Source organism: Anolis sagrei, chromosome 4 (assembly GCF_037176765.1).
Source record: "Anolis sagrei isolate rAnoSag1 chromosome 4, rAnoSag1.mat, whole genome shotgun sequence".
Classification (NCBI taxonomy): Eukaryota; Metazoa; Chordata; class Lepidosauria; order Squamata; family Dactyloidae; genus Anolis; species Anolis sagrei.
This window is the reverse complement of record NC_090024.1, coordinates 148,174,599-148,192,134: the sequence shown is the minus strand read 5'-3', so window position 1 is coordinate 148,192,134 and position 17,536 is coordinate 148,174,599. Positions and strand designations below refer to the sequence as shown.

The 17,536-nt window shown below is 43.6% G+C and overlaps 1 protein-coding gene across 1 annotated transcript in view; it reads left to right on the top strand.

The window, feature by feature from the left end:
* DPYD (dihydropyrimidine dehydrogenase) overlaps positions 1 to 17,536 on the top strand; it is a 594,355-nt gene that overhangs the window by 381,299 nt on the left and 195,520 nt on the right. Inside the window, exon 14 of the mRNA XM_060773944.2 lies at positions 8,467 to 8,631. Within this exon, the coding sequence (XP_060629927.2) occupies positions 8,467 to 8,631 (165 nt within the window). The remainder of the gene's footprint in view (positions 1 to 8,466; positions 8,632 to 17,536) is intronic.

Sequence of the window (17,536 nt, the reverse complement as noted above, 5' to 3'; positions counted from 1 at the left end):
GAAAACTGATGTATTGTATGTAGTGTAATAATCTATTACATTTATTTATATCACTATGAATAGATTGGAATTTGTTAATAAAACTCTATTCAGTTGTTTCTCTGCCCAATTAGAATTTTGTTAGGTGGAGACCTATTACTTTTAAATCCCATGTTGTAGGTTTTATTCTAGGATTAAAATGTACTGCAAACAATTTACGGGTTTTGCTCTTTCTAATGTGAGATTCTCGTGTATAGACTATCCTATTGGTGCAATGTAGAGTTTAGTGGGATTTTGCTGAAATAGGATTATATGCATCACTTTGAAGACTGAGCAAATGAATGCACCTCTGACATTGTTGGTGATGTTAGTAGCTCCTTTTAATGTTGTTTTTTTTTTCAGTGTAGATGTAGGAACACAGATGGCATCTGGGTTTGTAGCAGGGTCTTTTCCTTATATTACCGCTCAAATTTGGTATCTTCTTGTAGATGAGTAGCTATTTAAGGTTGGGAGGTTTGTAGGCCACTAAAGTCCTTCCTCTCTGGCCTCTTCTACACAGTGTTATATAAAATTCAGATAATCCACTTTGAACTGGATTACATGACATCATAAATTCATATAATCCAGTTCAGAGCAGATTATATGGATTATCTGATTTGATAATCTGGATTTTGTAGAAGGTGTCAGAGTCTTGGAGCAGTGATATTCTCCAGAATTGATTGTAGCTCATTAAGGATGTGTTTGAATGGTTTCAACTAGAGGCAGTAGATGACAACTAATTGTGCATTTCCATTTTCTGGGTTTTCTTTTTACTGCATGAAATAGATTGTTCCTGAGAACCATTCATTCAAGAGTGTGAAGTATCTTCTGGATAGTGTGATTTAGGTGAAAGATGTCAGCATATAACTATTAGGCTTGGGCGGTTTCATTCATTAATTTCGTAATCCATTATTAATTCGTATTTAAATTAGCTTACGATCCAATATTGAGCCATGCAGGAATAGTGTGAGGAGTAAATTAGATTCGAAACAATTTTTTCAATTTATTTTGTAATTATTTCGTTATTATTTCGTAATTATTTCGAAATTATTTTGAAATTATTTCGTAATTATTTTGTAATTATTTTTGCATGTCTGGTGCAAGTTTTATAGTTGCTGTTTGTTTTATCACACCAACAGTCAACAACAGAGGGAGAGGGAAGCTTCAGAAGTTCCCCCTGTCCCATTTGGAGGGTTTTTTTAGCATATTGCGCAATCGCGTCCGCCATTAACGAATTGATTCGTAATTTTACGAAATTTCGTAAATTTTGAAATTTTTAAAAGCAAAATTTCGGAATTCTTAAAAAAAACGAAACACGATGGACCCCTAAAAACGAAGCAAGTTTAGAAACAAATTTTTCCATTGTTACCTAGGCCTAATAACTATATGTAGCATTCAAGGGTTTTAAATACAATGTTGTGCTTAGACATCTATTTTGCAGTTTCGTAATGGTGTCAACAAAGTGAATTTGCAAAACATGACTTGAGTGGAAAACAGAGCAGTATTTAATGCAGCATTGAAATTGAGCTTCTGTTGTTTCCATATTATAAAAGTTAATTACATTCCCAGACGAACCCATCATTCAGACAGTTGCCCATCATCCAAGAGCAGCACTGCTATTCTTGGGCAAGCTTTGGAAATATCCTAAGAGAGATAGTTTATTCACCTTGTGTCTTGTTCCTCAGCTTCCAAGCCAAGGAATGTTTTGTTCACAACAGCTTTTATATAGATATGTATGCTCAGAAAGAATGAGTCATCCAATATTTCCCAGTGAGATTCAAAGTTAGGTGGGTTGAGATTTGAACTTGATTTTCAATTGTCCAAGCTCTGCATTCAATCTAATAAACCACACTAGTCTTTGTTAGCTCTCTTGGCATGGTATAATTAAATTAACAGCATGTGGATCTCATTGTCACTTTCTTCACCCCAGACCTATAAAAGGCAGGGGATATTATCTATTCAAGAATCTACTGTCAGAGAACTGATAACTTCTCTTTCTCTCATCAGGCAGAGAGACACTCATTTTTCACATTTCTCACTGTGCCATGTACTGTTAATGTGGCATTATTATTATTATTATTATTATTATTATTATTATTGAAATTACTACTTCTATTAGCATTTTAAATAAAAATTAAGTGTTTTGTGTATATCTAAATTGTACAAGTACAAAACTTTATTATGGTCACTGACCAGCACAAAGCGGGGCACAAGCACCCTGGGAGGGGAAGGACAACTCTCCAGTAAAGCAGTTATATCTAAATAGGTATATCCTGCTTTTCATTTAAAAATAGATACAGTAAAAATATATTTAAAAGAAGAAAATGGCAAAACAATAACATCTCAGAATAAAATCTTTCATTAAAAATAGAGGTAGCTGATAGAGAGAAAACTTCCGGCATGGTGGTTAGCAGCTGAAACGCTGCACTGCTCAGCCAAATTTCAAAATCTGGAGGAATCCTGAGCCTCCCCCTCACCAACCACCTTCAAACTGAGGGGAGAGAGACCTCGAGCCCCAGGCTCCCAACAGAGGGTTGTAGAGCCGGGAGAAAAAGCCAGGAAGGCACAAAGAAGACAGAGAAAAGGCGGAGAAGGGGAAGCGCTCGCCGCCATTTTATCGCAGCCGGCCTACCTCACAACAATCCAGGCCGCCGACCGCCGACTGTCTCCGCCCGCGGCTTCTAGCTGGGCATTGCCGCCAGAACTTTGGACTTTGGACTTGGCCGGCCGGACCATCACCGGGGCCACCGCCGCCACCTGGCCTCCGCCGCCGCCTCCAAAGAGGAGACCGACCATCATCGGGGCCGCCGCCGCCGCCAAAAAAGGAGGCCGAGCGCCGACACCGCCGAGGAGGCCAAGCCAGGCCCGAACCACCTCTGGGGCCGCTACTGCCGCCGGCGCGGAGGCCGTCCAGGCGAGACCGCCCCCCGTCGGCACAGAGGCCGGGATACCGCCGGGGCCGCTCTGAACAAGGCTGCCGCCGCCGCCGCTGCAGAGGCCGGGCCACCGCCGAAGCCGCCGCCGCCAAGGAAGAGGCCGAACGCCAACGCCGCTGAAGAAGCCAAGCCGTCGCCGGGGGCCGCCGCCGCCGCAGAGGCCCGAACCACCTCTGGGGCCGCTTTCACCGCCGGGGCCGCTGCCGCCGCCGCCGGCATGGAGGCCGCCCAAGCGAGGCCGCCGCCGCCGATTAGAGCGCGGGGCCGCCCCAAGCGTGACCGCCGCCGCCGCTGCAGAGGCTGAACCACCACCAGGACCATCGGAGCGGCCGGCTCGCCCCCTCCTTCAGGGCGAGGCTGCGGAGCGACGAGGCTCTGGAGGTGAGCGGTCTGGGCCACTGGGGAACTGCCGAGCCCAGCACTGTTGTTGCTCCCCCCAGCGGGGCCCTCTCCACCTTGGCCCAGCCTGGTCGCTGGGCTTCTGCCCCCTTCTGCCCCCTCAGGCCCCTGCAGAGCGGGCTGTTACATCGCAGGAGCCCGCAGGAGCCAGTGGAGCTGGACTCTGGCTACTTACCGGGCCGAAACACCTGGCCCACAATCTCCTCCACCATTTGGGCCCACCATCTGGTCAAGTAGCGTGTAGATCTCCCTGCAGGGGGCAGACCTCAGGGCAGGCAGTGTATGGGCCTCTCTGTGCTGACTTCGTTGTGCTGACCGATACTGTGTAGACCTTTTGTGTTGACCCTCTTTGTGCTGATCGATATTGTGTAGACCAATTGTGTAGACCAATTCTGCTGACCACCGCCGTGTCGACCACCTCCGGAGGCCCATCCGCTATCTTACATCAATCGTCTGTAGTTTACATCTGAATCATAGCACTTTTGCCAACTGCCAATCTCTTGATTACCGTGTTTACATACTGCGAATATCGCACGCTAGAGTTCTGTCCTATTTCTGCTGCTAATGTGGGAATAAGAGCATAACATAGCACTTTAAGGCGCCTACCTCTGTTGCCAACTGTTTTGCACTTTACCCCTACTGATTCCTCCTGCCGCACTTTAGTAGCATAGAGGGCCAAGTTTTTGGGCTATTGCACTTTAATATCTGCCGCACTTTAAGATCCTGCACCTTAAGAACTACCTTTGTAGCCGTGGAATTTGCTACTGTTACTACTGTTGCACTTAAGACTCTAGCACTCTAGGGACCACCCTATTTTTGCGGCTGAACGTTTACCACTTGTATCTACCATCTACTGAAGTGTATTGTTTCCATCCATGTGGTCCCCTACCCTCCTATGTATATTGTCTCTGATACTATTGACTGGTGGAAGGAGCAGGGGAGGAAGTGGGCTGGAGCCTGGGAAGAACAATGAGGAGGGGAGGGGGGATAAAGAAGACCAAAGCAACTGGCAAGAAAAAACGCCAACATTTCAAACAGCTGATGAAATAGAGATTAAGACCCTGGTCACGAACTGCGGCATGGAGGAGGGGAGGTGTTCCACTAGCCGAGGGGCCCCCATAGAGGTCGTGGTGGGAAGGAGGAGATGCGGGAAAAGGAGACCTCAAATTCGGCCAAATTCGGACCATTTACCCACATTAACAATTCCAAATCGGTCTCCTAAGGTAAATTGGTGTAACCAGGTGAGCGGACCCTCCGGACTGAAGGTGGTGCTGTTGAACGCCAGATCTGTCAACGGAAAAACGACCTGGATCCAGGACTTAATCCTGGACGAGCGGGCAGATCTGGCGTGCATCACGGAGACCTGGTTGGATGAAGCTGGAGGAGTAAATCTGACCCAGCTTTGTCCTCCGGGCTTCTCCGTGCAGCACCAACCGAGATCCGGAGGGCGGGGAGGCGGGGTCGCAGTGGTCTATAGAGATTCCATCCATCTGACCAGGTGCCCCATCCCACAGACCGCAAATTTTGAAAGCGTCTACCTGAGGGTGGGTGACCGGGACAGAATAGGGATTCTGTTAGTGTACCGTCCACCTCGCTGCACTACAGTCTCCCTACCTGAGCTAGCGGGGGTGGTCTCGAGCCTGGCGTTGGAGTCTCAACAGCTCCTTGTTCTGGGAGACTTCAACGTCCATGCCGAGGCGACCCTCACAGGTGCGGCTCAGGACTTCATGTCTGCCATGGCAACCATGGGGCTATCTCAACAAATATCTGGCCCCACCCACTGTGCTGGACACACATTGGATTTGGTTTTCTGCCAGGGATGGGAACAGGGTGGCGGTGTGGAGGAGTTGTCCATCTCTCCGTTGCCATGGACCGACCACTTCCTGATCAGATTTAGGCTCACTGCGCCCCCTAACCTCTGCAAAGGTGGAGGACCTATTAAGATGGTCCGCCCCAGGAGGCTGATGGATCCGAATGGATTCCTGAAGGCTCTTGGGGATTTTCCCGCCACCTCGGCAGGTGACCATGTCGAAGCCTTGGTGGCTCTCTGGAATGGGGAGATGGCCAGGGCTATTGACATGATCGCTCCGGAACGTCCCCTCTCAAGTAGCCGAGCTAAACCAGCCCCTTGGTTTACTGAGGAGCTGGCAGTGATGAAGCGAAGGAAGAGGGAACTAGAGCGCGTGTGGCATTCGGAGCCGAACGAGTCAAACCGAGCACGGTTTGTGTCCTTTCTTAGGGCATATGCCGCGGCAATAAAGGCCGCAAAGAAAACTTTCTTTGCGGCCACTATTGCGTCTGCAAAGAACCGTCCGGCGGAGTTGTTTCAGATTGTCAGAGGTCTTTTAACTCCCACCACCGCAGGTGGGAGCCCTGACAATTCGGTCGCGCGCTGTGAAGCATTTGCTCGGTTCTTTGCAGACAAAGTCGCCTTGATCCGTTCTGGGCTGGACGCCGCGTTAAATGCAGTCTCCGAGGATGTAACAAGAGCACCTGCTTGTCCCATTTTGATGGATTCTTTTCAGTTTGTGAAACCCGAGGATGTGGACAAGATACTTGGAGGAATGAGGCCCACCACGTCCATCCTAGACCCCTGCCCATCCTGGCTTCTGAGGGAGGCCAGAGGCGGATTGGCTGAGTGGGTAACAGTGGTGGTGAATGCCTCCCTTCGGGAAGGCAAGATTCCAGCGAGCCTAAAACAGGCTATCATAAAGCTGCTGTTGAAGAAACCATCACTGGACCCCACTAAATTGGACAACTTTCGGCCTGTTTCCAATCTCCCCTTCTTGGGCAAAGTCATGGAAAGCGTGGTGGCCTCACAACTCCAGGTATTCTTGAGAGACACGGATTATCTGGATCCGGCACAGTCTGGTTTCAGACCGGGACATGGTACCGAGACGGTCTTGGTCGCCTTAGTGGATGATCTGCGCCGGGAGCTAGACAGGGGGAGTGTGTCCCTGTTGGTGCTCCTGGACCTCTCAGCGGCCTTCGATACCGTCGACCACGGTATCCTTCTGGGGCGCCTTGCGGAAATGGGCCTTGGGGGCATTGCTTTGCAGTGGCTCCAGTCATTTCTGGAGGGCCTCACCCAGAAGGTGTTATTGGGGGACTCCTGTTCCGCACCACAACCTTTGACTTGTGGGGTGCCACAGGGCTCCATACTGTCCCCCATGCTGTTTAATATCTACATGAAGCCGCTGGGTGAGATCATCCGGAGTTTCGGGGTGGGGTGTCATCTGTACGCAGATGATGTCCAACTCTGTCACTCCTTTCCACCTGCTACTAAGGAGGCTGTCGAAGTCCTGAACCGGTGCCTGGCCGCTGTAACGGTCTGGATGAGGGCGAACAAACTGAAATTAAATCCAGACAAGACAGAGGTACTCCTGGTCAGTCGCAAGGCCGAACGGGGTATAGGGTTACAGCCTGTGCTGGATGGGGTCGCACTCCCCTTGAAGGCGCAGGTTCGCAGCTTGGGTGTGACCCTGGACTCATCGTTGAGCCTGGACCCCCAGGTTTCAGCGGTGACCAGGGGAGCATTTGCACAGCTCAGGCTCGTGCGCCAGCTGCGCCCGTATCTCGGGAAGTCTGACTTGGCCACGGTGGTACACGCTCTTGTCACATCCCGCCTTGACTACTGCAACGCTCTCTACGTGGGGCTGCCCTTGAAGACGGCCCGGAAGCTTCAGCTGGTTCAGCGTGCAGCAGCCATGTTACTAACTGGAGCGGGTGGCAGGGAGCACACAACGCCCTTGTTGTCCCAGCTCCACTGGCTGCCGATTTGCTACCGGACCCAATTCAAGGTGCTGGTTTTGGCCTACAAAGCCCTAAACGGTTCCGGCCCAAAATACCTTTCGGACCGCATCTTGGCCTACGAGCCCACGAGGACCTTGAGATCGTCTGGGGAGGCCCTTCTCTCGATCCCGCCTGCCTCACAGGCACGGCTGGCGGGGACGAGGGAGAGGGCCTTCTCGGTGGTGGCCCCCCGGCTGTGGAACATTCTCCCGGCAGACATCAGACAGGCGCCCTCCCTCATGTCCTTTCGAAAAAGCCTTAAGACATGGCTGTTCGAGAGGGCATTTAATTAAGTGCTACGACAATGTGGTAAAGAAGATTGGAACGGAACAAGGAATATGAGATTGGTTACGATTCCACTATGAGACGAAGCGGATTTTTAGTGTAGTATGTAGTTGTTGTATAGTTTATATGTTGTTGTAATTGGCTCCTTTGTAATCGTCTTTTATGTGTATTGTACACCGCCATGAGTCGCCCTAACGGGCTGAGAATGGCGGTTAATAAGTGCATCAAATAAATAAATAAATAAATAAAACTTAGAAAAATAAAAAAAAAGGATAATGCATGGACAGATAGAGGCGTCCTTAGGAAATGGCAGAAATTGACAACACTAGGAGTTTGCTAAATTGCAGTGGAATAAACATCTCACATAATGGGAACCAGAGCAGAGAATTACCTCCTCTGAACTCCAGTCAAATGGGCTTCAGTAACTGTTGTATGTGTCCTAAATACCCTACTGGTACCAGATTGCATCTGATCTTAGAAGCTGAGCAAGATCAACCCTCATTAACACTTGGATGAGAGACCACCAGCAAATACCAAATTCTGTAGGCTATAGCTCAGGGGAAGGAACTGGCAAAGCCAACTCAGAATATTCTTTGTCTGAGAAAACCCTATGAAATCAATGGGGCTGCCATAATTCAGCAGACAACTTAAAGGCACATTCATACATAGAAACCATAGCATAGCATAATAAATGGAGTCCTCTCTGAGAACTGAAATTGCAGGGCTCCTTATAAAGTATTTGATGGCACCTATTCAGATGAATGGGTCAGATCCCCTCCCCCCCCCCTTTTTTTTAAAGGACATTTTCATATGAGTCTGTAAACTGCAATGGAGGCTCCCTAGACATGAATAAAATACTTACTACCACATGACATCGTCCTAAACGGTTCAGGCCCAATCTATCTATCCGACCGCATCTCCCAATATGAGCTTGCCCGAGCCCTACGTTCTGCTGGAGAAGCCTTACTAATTTACATACAGTTAATTTTTCATAATCTATATTTTAACTTGATAAACTATTTTCTTGTTTTTACAGGACATTGTAACAAATGTTTCTCCAAGAATAATACGTGGAACTACCTCGGGGCCCATCTATGGTCCAGGCCAAGGTTCTTTCCTCAACATTGAACTTATCAGTGAGAAAACAGCTGCCTACTGGTGTAAAAGCATCACTGAATTGAAGACCGACTTCCCTGACAAGGTAAAGTAGATCTTTATGGAAAGAAAGCCATGCATATGAAGGCTGGAAAGGAAAAGTGTGTTACTCAGAAAACTGGAAGTAGCTTTAAAAGAGGTTGGTGCTCTGCTCCTTGGGTACATCCCCTGCTTTTATGCAGGGTCAATGGGTTTTTCAGGATTCTGTTCTTGGAACACCTACAGAATGTGTTTGTCTAGAAGGACATTGTGTTTACACTGAAATAAGCAAAGCCTTTCTCAAACTACTTTCAACTCCCTTGAAAGCTGTTTTTCCCTCCAGCTGTGTTTTACAAAGTACATTGTTTATCAAGTTGTAAATATTAATGTATGCAACATAGTTAAATGTGTCTGTGAATTCAACTCAAAACTATCAACATTATAACAGTAAATTTATAGTTAAATGAGGACCGAATTCTGATGCGTGAGTAGAACTCTCTTGGTGCTTATTACAAAATGCTTTGCCCAATTAATGCTTAGAGAAATAATTTTTGGTTAGATTCCTGTGCCTTCTAAAAAGCATGTAGTATTAAATACAGTATTAATTGTTTAGAAAAAATGGAACAAAGAAAAACCTTTCTGAGATTTGACTTAGCAAACTTAATGAGCAGAGAATGATGTTCTCTACTCAAATAATAATATAAAAAACAGAGATGGGCACACAAAAGAATACCAACTAGTGATTACAGTAAAGTAAATTATTGCATTTTTCTATATATTAAAAACAGAAGAAAATTGATATATAATTACTTTTGCATTGTAGTAGAGACATTTTCAATAGCGGGTTCAAGAATCAACTTGCTAGGAATTAAAGCCTTTTGTTGCTATCAGAGCAGTTGACACTGCTTCAGATTGATCTTTAATACAAAATGACTTGTTATAAAATTGTCTTTGAAATCGAGGGTTTAGGTATACTCAGCATTATCCTTTCAGGATAATGCTGGGAGCTGAGCAGAGTTGAACAACAAAAACTCAATGAAGATTTACAAACATTTCTTTGTCCAACCTCTGCCCCACCCTCAGCCAAAGGACCTCTTCACATGGCCCATGCTGTTGCGCCTGGCAGATGCCCACAGAAGGGGTGTGGGATACCGCATGGAGCCTCACATGCCCTCTCTCCTTCCCCATCAGATTATGGGGATGGGACGGCATGTTAGTACCCTGTCCCCATCAGATGAGAGAAGGGGGGGCAATGTGCAGCAACATGCGTTACCGCCCCCCCCCCAATCCTATGGGGAAAAGGGGAGAAAAGTGTGAGTAGTTCTGTTGGAGCTATCCCGAAAACACTTTCCTCCCCATGGTGGAGGAGGAACCACCTTCTGGCGCTTCCCCTCCACTTCAGGAGGAATGTGGGCAGGGCCTGCTGTGCATCGTCTGATGGTGCTCGGCAGACCCCGTCTGAGACATGGATAAAAGTGGCAAAATGGGAATACAACAACAACATTTTATTGTGGTCTAAAGACCCTTATTGTACCGTAGGTGTACAAAGTATGCAGATAATGAGATTAAGAACACTCAGTTGATTAAACATAGCAATGGATAAAATCTACAACAGTTAAAAACTGCTTGAGTCCCTACACTGTCCTGAGTTCCTTTTGGGAGGTAGGGCGGTAAAAGACTACAAGAAGTGTTGGCATGTTTCAGCCTGTATCTAAAATTGGGGATTGTCTAATCCTGGCTGCCTCAGAAAGAAACTTGGCAACCATCAAAATCACATGGGGAAGGTTGTCACTAAGTAGAAACTTCATATACATTTTCACTGGACTTGCTTTTAAGTCTTAAGTAGGAGGTTGATTATTTTGTCCCATGTGAAGAGGTCCTAAATCTAAATTTCGGATTTTATACTATCTTGGTTCTGAAATATATCTGCTGTAATATATATATAGCCAAGCTTGTCTATGCCTCCTCACTCCCCCTGCCTTCTTATAAATTTAAAATAACAACATATATATCCATTAGGAATGTGTGACAAATCTAATTTCAATATGGAGTTGACTGATTTAACTCAGTCCCCACTTTCCAGGTTGATCACAGGACAAATGTCTTGTGTATGCTCATGCACTCACTTTGAAAGTTGGCTTTCAGATGCACATAAAACATGAACCAATATTTTATTATTTCAACACTGAGTGTAAAAAAAGAAGACAGAAAACATTATTTTAACACACTTTAGTAAACTAGGGTGGGAATGAGGAAATGCAAACACATTTCAGAAAAGGTAAATACATCTTGTTATATGGCCTCAAGTCATTTTTGACTCATGGTGACTCTAAGGTTTCTGATGTTATGAGTATATGACTTGCCCAAGGTCACCCAGTAGGTTTTCGTGGCCATGCGAGAATTCAAATCCTGTTCTCCAGAGTCATAATCCATTAATTTTACAAAATTTGTGGCAAATGTTTGGCCCTCGGAACTGCATTGCCCTTGTTGGCTAGGGTTTCTGGAAATCGATACTCCAAACAACTGACGGGTCAAACATCCCACATCCCATCACCAGATGTAGCTACATAATTTCATTGACTGAACAGAAAGGTCTAGTGAACTGCAGGGAAATAGATCTTTTAATAGCCACGGGACACACAGATAACGTTTATTTTCACCCTCCACTCCATCATCTTAAACTTCAAAATCACATTCTACATTCCTGAAATATTTGAACACAAGTAAAACTAAAGAAAATCTTTTTCCACCCCCTGGTGAGGGAGATTTTGAGAGAGAAAGAAAGACACACAGAGAGATTCTCAACCTTTCCAATATTGCATTTTAAATCCACTTGGATCAAACTACTGCTGTGACTGCAGACATAATATGGAGCTTCTTTCATCTGTTCAGATTCTAAAAACATGGACCTGGTGATAAGTAGCACTTTTTTGGATTGAATTGATAAGATAACTAATAGGGTAAAAGTGATCATTTTAAAGTAAAAATATTGAAATGAGCATTTGTACCAATATGTTTGCACAAGTGCATCTGTCCATCACTAAAATATTAGTCCAAAATAATTTTATCTTCTATAGCAGGGGTCTTCAAATGTTTTAAGCAGAGGATTCGTTCATAGTCCTTCAGACTGTTCGGGGACAGACTTCGGTTTGAAAAGACCATAAACAAATTCCTATTCACATGGCACATATCTTATTTGTAGTGCAAAACAAAACCCATGAAAGAACAATACAATATTTAAATTGAAGAACAATTTTACTCAACATAAACTTACCAGTATTTCAGTGGGAAGTGTGGGCCTTCTGTTGGATGATGAGAGAGTCTAATTAATTAGGATTGTTGTTGTTGTGTGCCTTCCGGTCGTCTCAGACTTACCACCTTATCACATTGAGAAATTTCCCAGTTGTAGAACACTGTAGCCTCTTTTCAAACATAGAGAGGCACTGAGCTCATCACATGAGTTAAACTACTTCTGGACATAATGCATAGCCTTCTGTAGTAGAAAAGAGGCAGAAGTGTTCTGAAAGGAGAGAACTCTGGCAATCAGCCTCATCACATTGAGAAATTCCCCCCTTGTAGGACACCTGAGCCTCTTTTCAAGCATGGAGAGGCACAGAGTTCATGACATGTTCCAGGGTTGAAAAGAAGCAGAAATCTTTTAAAAGGAGGGAACTCTGAACATGGGTCCGCAGTCGCATTCAGAGCTCCTACCTGTTTACTCATATGTTTACAACTGAAAAACAGGTGGAATGGGAACCATCAAAGTTTCATTGCCCAACTGTCAGCAGTCTCTTGCACCCTAAGGGGTTTGATGTAGAACCGTAGGATCCTATGGAAAGCAATGGTTTTAACATGGAGCACTGCTTCTTGTATCCTCTGGGGTTGGATTCAGATCAGTAGGATCCCATGGAAAGCAATTGTTTTGATGTGGATCACTGACTCAAGTAGCCTATGGGGTTCAATGCAGAGCAGTAAGATCCCATGGAAAGCAATGGTTTTAACCTGGATGACTGCCTCTTGTGTTCACTGGGGTTTGGGACAGAACAATTTTTCCCACGGGAAGATGAGGTTTTAAACTGGGGTCAATCTCCTTTAATGTAAGGGGCTTTGGGCAGGGCAAGGGATCTCTTGGATTTTGGATATTGTTGTTTCTATTGATTTTCAAAAAGTAATACTGACCTTGTGATGAATGTAAGATGAATGTATTGCCAGCTCTTAAGTTTCCATGTGTTAATGTGATGGGGAGGCAGAACTTGAAATGGGACTGCTGACAATATAAGAGGGGCGATTCGCTACACTAAAAGGACAGTCACCCACGCTCCCCCCCCCCCATGTGATGAGGTCATTTGGGTGACCTGAAGTCTAAAGCCTAGGGTGAGGGTTGGGTAAATGATCTTGGAGGGCTGAATTTGGCCCACTGGCATTTGTTTGGGGACCCCTCTTCTGTAAGATCACTGCAGTTTTGTGGAGTACTCTCAGTGTTTTATAAGTAAACTGATGGAATGAAGATTAAAGGAACTGCAAGCTGCCCTGAAAACCATGAAGGCTGCAGTTCTGAAATTATTTTTAGAAAGCCTCCTCATTTGAAGATTAGATTTCAGGACACAGAGCAGGACAATCCGGAAAAGCAATAAAAGATTTGATATGGGGAATCCTCCTATCATTTAAAAATGTAGACATAGCAATCCCCTGTATGTTTCCCCCACAATGAGTATTGTCTCCATTGGATGGGTCACTACTGGATGAGTTCTATGAGAAACAGGCAAAATATTCTTCATCCCCCACCATTCTGGGGAAATCAATTACCTTCTGTTTAATGGGCATCTCAGTGAGGGCCCTTTCACACAGCCATAATATCAAGGCAAAAAAAATCTCACAGTATCTACTTTGAACGGGGTTATCTGAGTCCACACTACCATATATTCCAGTTCAAAGCAGATAATGTGGAATTTTATTCAGCTGTGTGGAAGGAACCTGAGTCATTATGTACAAAGAAAGAGAAACAAACTTCTAAATAGCTAGAATCCTGTGACCAATGGCATTCAAGCCCAGGCACATAACAAGATATCCTTTGGAATTAGAAATGATAGTGAGAGCATGAGAAATAGTGAGCATGATGGGAAATTCTTGACTGTTATCTTGCCCCCTTTTGGCACGAACTGCCTATAGAGACAGGTGAAGGTGGATGTTCCTCATTGTTGTCATTCTTTTACAGGATTAATTACAGAGTCGTGGATTATGGTAATGAATAAAAAAAGCTTTTCCAAAACCAGAGATATGGCAATAGGCTTTTTCTCCTTAGAAATGTGATGTTGGCCTTCTGTTCACAGGGATCCTACATTCATGGATCCCCCTCCGCCCCTCTCCAAAAGCAAATCTTGATTTTGCTATCTTATGTAAAGGGCACCACTGTACTACCCCATTGTATATAATGGAACTTGAGTATCCACAGATCTTGATATCCACAGGAGGAGGCGTAGGAGCTTGAATCCAAAATTCAGCAGATATCAAGGGCCCACTGTAACTGCCAAAAGGTCCCCAGTGAACTAGGAAGAGAAGATCCCTGGCAGTTACAACTGTTGTTATTTTGGCTAATTCTTAGTTTCTCTTATTTTCTAGAAGAGAAAATGTTAACTCTTTTTCCTAACCGTTGGAGTAATGGTGGGGAATGCTATGGATTTTAATTTCTTACACCCAAAGAAATATGAAGAAATGTGTGAATTTCTTTGTGAAAGACTTAATGAAAATAAATGTATCATCCTTTTCAACTCTGGGAAACCTGGTTGGGTAAATGCATCAAATATTTGTCATATCATATATCTAAAAGGACAGTGTATACAACCTGAATAAGATACCGATGAACATCTCAACAGTTTGTTGGTGGCAAGCATGGGCAGGGTTCACTGAAAACCAGGTAGACATTGAATAAAGCACGATGGCAGGGATAATTTGCAGCCAAAGCAAATTGTTAAGACATTTGGCAGATGTAGTGCAATCTCTCTCTCTCTCTCTCTCTCTCTCTCCCCCCCCCCCCGATCTCTCCCCCCCCTTTATATAGTCCTGTCACCTTCAGTGGGATTGCATAAATGTATGCGGTCACTGAATTGTCTCATAATGTCAGTCAATCAGTTTTTATTTGTGGCCTTCCACCAGACAGTCTTCATAATGTATGGAACACAGGAAAGGGCTTCTAGAGATTGACTGTTAATAAAGACATCCACAATGAGCACAGGCTTTAAAAATATCATTGAAAGTGAGTGACACGTTTCCTTGGGTGTACACAAGCACTTAGTGACCCTCATTCAGTATTTGACAGTGCACGCTGTGGCATTTTAATGCAACATTTGATAAATTAAACTGTCCTGGAAACAGGGATTTCCTTAGCCAAACACAACTCAGAGTGAAGTATATTAGTGATGTTTGACTGACAATTAAATCCTTTCATCATTGGTTCAGGAAATATATTTATTGTCAGTAAATAATGTCTAAGTAATCTTGCCCTGAGCAAACAGAAAATCAAAGGAGGTAATCATTTTGGAGAAGTATGGACTGGCGCTTAGTAGCAAACCAGTACTTTGAGGTATGTGGTCAGCTTTTGTGCATCCCAGGCTGAACTATACCTCTCACACTTATTATTATTATTATTATTATTATTATTATTATTATTATTATTAACACAACAAGATAAATCCACAGCAAACAAGGTCACTCTGCTGGCTATTGTATTGGATCACACGTCAGACACTTCCCAAGTGTCTAGGACTGTGTGATGTATCAGCGAATAATGTGTGCAGATCCCAGTAAGGTGGCCTTTTGCAGCTGGCAGATGGTAATTTTGTCAGTGCTGATTGTGTTTAAGTGCAGGCCAAGATCTTTAGGCACTGCATGGAGTGTGCCGATCACCACTGGGACCACCTATTATTATTATTATTATCATCATCATCATTATTATTCCACCCTATCTCCTAGGAGTGACTAGATTAGACTGGGATTATGTTTATTTCACAATTCTTCAAAAAGTGCAATGAAATACATTTAGAAAGGAGAATTAAATAATAATAATAATAATCATCATCATCATCATCATAATTTATATCCCGCCACCATCTCCCCGAAGGGACTGGGGTGGCTTACAAAGCACTCCAGGGTGCAATATAATGAAGCTATGAAGCAGATTATGCCTTTGAATGAGTACATGTAAAATTCAAAAAACATAGCCATGTTAGTCTGGATCCAGAAATGTTTTATTTTCTAGATGATTATTTTATTTTTATATAATTACCTTTAGTGCTCTTACTTTCTACATCTCTGGTCTGGATGTTTATTTTAATTATTAATAAAGAGAATTGGTTCTTCTTATTCAAGTAGAATGTCTTGCCACACTGAACCCACTAATCAACACAGCCATTTGCCCAGCATGGTGATCATCGAGAACCAAATATCAGGATCCAGGGAGGAATCTTGATTGTAAAAGGATAGAGTTTTAAGAGCCCAAGAGTCAACTTGAATAATGGATCTGTCATGTAATAATAATAATAATAATAATAATAATAATAATAATAATAATAATGCTTTATTTGTATTCTACTCTCTTTTCCCAAGGGGACTCCCTTACAACAAGGAAAAGCAATATAAATAGGATTTATCTAGTAGGAACCCTTTATAGTATTGTAAGCTACCTTTACACAGATGATGACAGTTGCTCTCTTCTCAGTTGTGGGGACCATGCAAACCAGACATGTTTAAAGTAGGACTTAGTCTAAAAAATATTGTCCAATTAAAGCATCATAATTCAAGATGGATTTCAACAAAAGTGGACATGAATATGTGGTTGCTTTTGTTTAATGGCATGGTCATTGTAATTATGCAACCATTTTAGTCTTGTCTACGCAACAGGCTTAGTTTAGTACCCATCACAAGTTCTCAAGGAAAATGACACAAAACAGTATTAATTGTAATGGAGATACATCTCTTGTTAAATAATGGCTCCTCTTTAATAAGTAAGAAGATTTGCCCATGACAGCTTCACAATGCATGACCAAGGAATGTGTGGGTTGACACATAGAAAGTAAGAGAAAAATATAAGATTGCATCATCTGTGATTACAATGAAGATTTGAAAACATCACATAGGTGGTTTACATTTTTTTCATGTCTGGACACCTATAATTAATAGCTTATCGAACTTTTATCTATGGTTCCATTCATTCAAAGTGGTTTTATTCATGATGTGGTCACAGGTGCTGATTTTGAGCAACAACTTCAATGTGTGGGCCTTGAGCACTAACCCTTTCACCTTGGAAAATATATTGCAAATCTCAAGACTACAATTATGCTGAAGAAAATGTGTTTTTGAATTTCTAGAGCAGTGCTTCTCAGTCGGTGGGTCTCCAGGTGTTTTGGCCTACAACTCCCAGAAATCCCGGCCAGTTTACCAGCTGTTAGGATTTCTGGGAGTTGAAGACCAAAACATCTGGGGACCCACAGGTTGAGAGACACTGCCTTAGAGAGACAGTTACAAACTCGAACCTGTAGCATGTCAATTTTCATCCCTAAACAAGGTAATTAGGCATGCATTTAGAGCATGTTTGGGAATCTGTAGTTATATAGATGGTGTTGCAGCATAGCTAACAGTGAAGAATGCTGAATGTTGGAGTCCAATAATGTCAGAGGGAGTGATTTTTTGATTTACCAGAAAGATATACATTCTCTTTCTCTACCATACAAACAAAAGCTGCCCAGGATGAGGATGTCAAAAAAGTGGCATTTTTTCATAGAAAAACATCCCTATGGATCTGAGAAAGAGGAATTAATTCACAAGCCATTGTACAGGACTCCTGTAGTTGTATTGGGATTGTTCAGAACAGCAATATTTTTTCCTCTCAATGTTTATTAAATTTTCCAAAAAATACAATTGTTAAAAATAAATCAATTAAAGCAATACTAGGACCATCCTTGAGTCATCCCTCCACA